This window comes from Lynx canadensis, chromosome C1, assembly GCF_007474595.2.
Source record: "Lynx canadensis isolate LIC74 chromosome C1, mLynCan4.pri.v2, whole genome shotgun sequence".
Lineage (NCBI taxonomy): Eukaryota > Metazoa > Chordata > Mammalia > Carnivora > Felidae > Lynx > Lynx canadensis.
Window position 1 is genome coordinate 77,762,891 of NC_044310.1, and position 6,127 is coordinate 77,769,017.

At 35.9% G+C, this 6,127-nt stretch overlaps 1 protein-coding gene across 7 annotated transcripts in view; it reads left to right on the plus strand.

Moving 5' to 3' along the window:
* The window catches only part of BTBD8 (BTB domain containing 8), a 106,223-nt gene extending 104,748 nt beyond the window's left edge, over positions 1-1,475 (plus strand). For all 7 annotated transcript variants that reach the window (XM_030328041.1, XM_030328043.1, XM_030328042.1 and 4 more), the window contains one exon: positions 608-1,475. In XM_030328041.1, coding sequence (XP_030183901.1) covers positions 608-1,074 — 467 coding nt within the window. In that variant the 3' untranslated portion in view covers positions 1,075-1,475. The remainder of the gene's footprint in view (positions 1-607) is intronic.
* The last annotated feature ends 4,652 nt before the right edge of the window (positions 1,476-6,127 follow it).

A 6,127-nucleotide genomic window follows, 5' to 3' on the forward strand; every position in this document is an offset into this window, starting at 1 on the left:
ATTTAAAATATGCAATAGTGGCTGACAGAGTAGCTATTATATATCAGAACTAAGAAAAATACTGATCAATAGCCCTTGTTCAGCAAAATCATAACAATAGGGAGGGAACTCTTTAAAGTTGTACTTTTTTGTTTGTCCTTGCTTGCATCCTCCTTTGCATGTGCAATATACAAATAAGGCTTTAGATAAAATGTATTTATTCCCCTTTTGGAACTGACTTACCTTAAAAGTCACCATCAAATGACCATGTCTTTTTTTCTCTTTACGTTTCTATTGTAGTGAATTAGACACATGTGCACATTCTATGTTTATGTTTAAGTAATTTTTGTTGTTTTTTTTGTATCACAAGTTTCAAATTAAAGTATGGAGAATTATTGTTAGTTGCCTATGTTGATTTTGCTGCTAAACATCCTTCAATTGTTTTATTTTTTTTAATTTAGAAAAAGAAATGCCTCAGTAATCCTGTCAATTTTGTATAAATGTTATTTTTCCCATTCTATGTTTTTTTGGACTATAACTATTATATTGTTTTAATATTGTTCTACAAAATCTGAGGGGTACCAACATGTGCAATTTTTACATTGTATAGTATTATGAATTATTTCAGGATACATAGATGATTGTGACACACTGGCACAAACCTACATGTATGACCATCGGCCTTCAAAAACCCTCTCTCCAATATATGAGATGGATGTAGTAGAAGCATTTGAGCAGAAAATGGAATCAGAAACACATGTTACAGACATGGATTTTGAAGATGATCAGCACTTTGCAGAACAAGATTGGACACTCTTAAAGCAACTGCTGTCTGAACAGGATTCAAACTTAAATATTACGAATTCTGTTCCTGAAGACTTAAATTTAGCACAGTATCTAATCAATCAGACATTACTTTTAGCACGAGACAGCTCAAAACCTCAGGGTAAAGCACATGTTGACACTTTGAACAGATGGAGTGAACTAACCTCTCCACTTGATTCCTCAGCAAGTATCACCATGGCTAGTTTTTCCTCTGAAGATTGTTCACCCCAAGGGGAATGGACAATTCTAGAACTGGAAACTCAGCATTAAGAGTATTAACACTTTGGAAAATTTTTAACAATGCCCCCCCTTTATTTTTGATGCTTATATCCTAATAATAATTGCATTAGCCAGAGATAGACTGTCCTTAATAATGAAGGAGTCTTTCTAATTTATTAAGGTAACATAGTTTGTTTATTAATATGATATCACATGTAGAAAAAAGATGGTTTTCTAAAATTTTTGAGCATGTTTTATTAATTATTAGAGAAATTAGTGGACTTACAACGAGCCCTTCAGTTGTCCTTTCCTAACTGATCATTTGTTCACTTGTTTATAATTCAAGAATTTAAAATGTGAATGCACAAGTAGATCAGTCCATTTACTTTTTGCTCTGCATATGGTAACAGTAATTTAACAATAAAAAACCTATTGTGCTTGTGTTCAATTTATGTAGAGTTAATTAGTGAGTAACATTCAGACTAAGATTTGTGTGATTGACCCTGACAGGTGAATATTAGAAAAACCCTTCATTTTCCCAACAGTGCAGATCCAGGAAATTGTGAAGTACATGTACCTCAAATTTCAATCACATTGTTACTAAAACCGAGAAATGGAATCCCTTGTAACTCTTTTTGAGGTATATCCAAAAAGAGATATCTGCCCTCGTTCAAAAGATGTGGGAAAACTGTCCATTTGTTTTACCTAGATAGACTTTCTTTATAGTTAATCGCTCTTCATTTTCCATTCCACTTAGAGATATTTTGGGACTGTCCCAGCAATAAACGTGCACTAAATATTAATTTTAAAATGGGTACACGAGGGGGACGCCTGCTTGGCTCAGTCGGTTTAGTGTCCGACTCTTGATTTCAGCTCAGGTCATGATCTCACAGTTTGTGAGGCCTTTGTTGGGATCTGTGCATGAGTGAAGAGCCTGCTTGGGATTCTGTCTCTCCCTCTCTGCCCCTCCCCCACTCTGTCTCTCTCTTCTCTCTCAAAATAAATAAACTTAAGGGTGCCTGGGTGGCTCAGTTGGTTAAGCGGTCGACTTCGGCTCAGGTCATGATCTCACGGTCCGTGAGTTCGAGCCCCGCGTTGGGCTCTGTGCTGACAGCTCAGAGCCTGGAGCCTGTTTCAGATTCTGTGTCTCCCTCTCTCTGACCCTCCCCCATTCATGCTCTGTCTCTCTCTGTCTCAAAAATAAATAAACGTTAAAAAAAATTTTTTTTAATAAATAAACTTAAAAAAAAATAAAACAGGTACACGAGGCAATTGAGTACTGAGTTAAACTGCATGTGTGTGTATATGGGCACATACACGCATGTATGTTTTCTCCACATGTCTATATATTCTAGATTCTTACTTCCTTGATTAGATTGTCTTTCAGTCTGTAATTCTGGTAGCAAGACAAAGATAAAAATATCTTCTACAAAATGGTACTGGAGAATGAACACTTGGATACCTACTTGATATTAGTAGACACTGCCTTTAGGATGATGAAATTTAGTAGAGTTAACTTCTCTCAAAGCTATGTAACTAACTCATAATTTCTCTATAATATGTCAAAAGTAGGAAAAACTTAGTTTTTGTTTCTAATTCCTTTTCTAAATAATGGTTTTCAACAAATTATTAAACATAGAGTGAATGTATTGAATATCAACAATCATATGAATGCACAGTCATTTGTTATTCTTATATAATAACATGATTATGTTAACGTTAGCCACTAACCTGTTATACCATAAATTTGCTATGCCTTTTTAAACTACAAGTTCTGCAGGAGGCACTCATTCATTCCAACAGTCAAGAAATAGGCATTGGTTCTATGCACTGAGGTACAAAGATAAATAGGGTTCGATTCCTGCTCCCCACCCAAAAAAAAGAGAGTTCAGTTTCTAGTGAGGAGAAAAACCATGTAAGAGAAAGGTTAAAATATAGTAGTATTATAAGAACGTTGTATTTTCAAGCTGGATGAGAATTTAGAGATTAGTCTAATCCCTTCAGATTCAAAAAAGGACTCTGAAGTCCAGAGGAATTAAAAGATTGCCCAAGGTCCCACAGCTAATTTGTGGCTACAATCTAATATTCCTTAATTTTAATTTGATGTTATTTCTGCCACACAACATAGTCATTTGATTTTTATCATAAAACCTGAGAGGATGTATATCTATACGTAGTTTGTAATATAAAGAAGTAATGTATGATAGAGTCAGAAACCATGCAGATTCCCAAGACATTATGTTATTTTCCTTTTCTCCAAATGAGAAATTACTTTTATGTGTTATTTTTAATAAATGCCTCAGAAGTTCAACAATTTATAAATGAAACTTCTTTCTCAGTTATAAGGTCTTTAAAACTTTGTTCTTAAACTACTAGACATTAAAAAGCCATTCAATTTCATGTCACATCTGCAAATAGGTAATAGGGAAGGCATTTTGCTTAAGTAATGACCTCTTAGGTAATTTCAGGACATGTGTGTTTTCTTATCATGCTCTTTTGTGTATAATATGCCTACCAGTATGTTTACTGTGGGACTCTTCGGGCTAGTACTTCATGATTTAACAAACACAAAGCGAAAAATGATGCTAACATTTATTTAGCTCCTATTATATGTTAGATATCGTGCTAAGTGTTTTAAATATGCACTAACACATTTAATTCTCACAGCAGTTCTATGAGATTTGTCTTATCATCTTTATTTTTCACATGAAGAAACTGATATAGAGTCCTTACTCTGGATTAACTACCCTAATGGAAGAAACTAAAAGAGAAATAATACACTATACTATTGTTTGGTAAGATAACAGTTGTATATGGTCAGAGTTGTGTGAGCCTAGAGGGAGAAGCCATGAACACAACAGCTTGTGAGGAAGAGATTAGAGAAAGCTTCTTAGAGCAACTAATATTCCGTGACTCCTTCAGAATTTCTATAAAGGGCTTAGTGACTGCAATCTAGTTGGAAGTGTAGGCCAGGGGACTTAGCTTGAAGCTGCACTTGTATAGAAAGTACTTCGCTTGTACTTAGATTGTATGTTATATATTGATAAAAATAGGTATGTTCTTAAAGGATGCCTTTGTACATAGTTGGAAATTGCAAAAAGTCCCAATTGTCCATGCCAAAAAAAAGAAAATCTTATTTTTATTTTGATTTGGCTTGCTTTGGAGGACTGGTAAAGATTATGTAAACAATTTAAAGCCCCTTTATACCATCTCTTGGAGCAATCAAGTAACCAGATGCTGGCTTTCAAGGATGAGTAAGAATTTGCTTGGTGATAGGGCATTCTGGACACAACAGTGCATTAAGGAATGGTGACCATGATGTGTGTTGAGGATGGGGAGGAAGAGTGGTAGGAAAGGCTGAGCTGGAGTTAGATTCTTAAAGTTATTAAAAAACTATGCTATTGTGTTTGATTAGTCCAAACCCTGGATTTAGTAGACATTATGTCTCCTTCCATGGTGCATTCCTTTATTTACTTATTTTTATAACAACGATTTCTTTTTTTTTTTTTCCTTCAAGTTTATTTGAGAGAGAGAGAGACAGAGACAGAGAGAATCCCAACCAGGCTCAGCACTGTCAGCTTGGATCCAGATGTGGGGCTCTAATGCATGAAGAGTGAAATCATGACCTGAACTGAAATCAAGAGTCAGACGCTTAACCACTGAGCCACCCAGGCACCCCGTTTTATTTATTTTTGACTCTAAATAGAAAAGCTTTCCATGTTTTGAGGAAATAACCACCTACAATCACAATGGGTAGTTATCAACGTTGTTTTTTAAGGAGTTAGGCAACAAAGCCAGGTGTGTTTCAGGAAGATAACTGTCAGCACTAGTGAAGACGGCCTGGTTTGGAGAAGTGCCCAAATCCCAGGTTGCAATTAAAATAGTTTTGTCAACCTTAGAAATGGGGAACGGAGGAGGATTTGGTAACAAAGACATTACAGATTGTGGCTATAGAACTTGGTAGATAATTAAGATGGTGGGAGAAGATGGAAAGGAATTTTATAATTGCTATCAAAAATAGCATTTATTCCACACATATTTGAGGGCCTATGATATTCCGAGAACTATGCTAGTGCTGAGGATAAAAAGATGAATAGCATAGTATCTGTCCTAGAGCATCTCAGTTTAGTGAGGGAGAGATTGAACAAAAATTATGAAATTGTAATGTTAAATGTCATAATAAGGTTCTGTATAAAGTGTAGTCAGTGCATAAAGGAAAGGGAAATAATGGGAAGATAATTGGATAGGCTCCTGTACTATTTTAGGATTAGTGGGAGTTCACAAGGCAAAAGAAGAGGCATACTCTTGGCAGAAAGAGTTGAGAGGCAATGGGAAATTCTGGTTGTTCCATATGGCTGGAGGGAAGGGAACAGATGGTAAGGACACGGGATAAAGTTGGATGGGGATGTAGAGTCCAGAGAGTAACACAATCAGATTTGCACTTTAGAAAGATCACTCTGGAAGCAGTATGTAGAATGGAAGGGAGCAGGTGACAAGGCAGGAAGACCAGTGATGAGTATTACAGTAACCAAGGCTTGAACGAGAGCAATGGCTGTGGAGATAGAGAGGTGTGGACATATTTGAGAGATTTAAGATGTGGGTTGGAAAAACTTAGTGACTGACATGGGGATGAGAGGAGGGAGTCATCTTAAAAGACTCAGGTCTCTGACTGGGGTGCCTGGGTAGTTAGTTGATGATGTCATTAGCCAAAAACTGAAGTAATCTTAGGATGAGTTTAATTTTGGACATACTGAGTTTGATCTGCCTGTGGGACATTCAAAGGGCTGAGGACAAAACACTGTGGAATAGAAAAAAGAAAAGCCTGAGAAGGAGACTGAAAAGGAATATTCTGAAGTAAAAGAATTAGGAGGCTAAGGTGAGGAGGGGAGAGTGGTGAATGTATAATCTCACTACTAACCAGAGAAGGGCAAATCAAGGCAAATCATTCTATTTTTACTGATCAAACTGAAAGGATTTTTTAAAAAATTCAGTGTTAGCAAGAGAATGATAAATTTGGGATAATCGTATGTTGCTACAGGAATATAAATTACCTTTCCTGTAAGTAATTAGGCGATCTATATCATGAATGTTTATAACTTCCTAT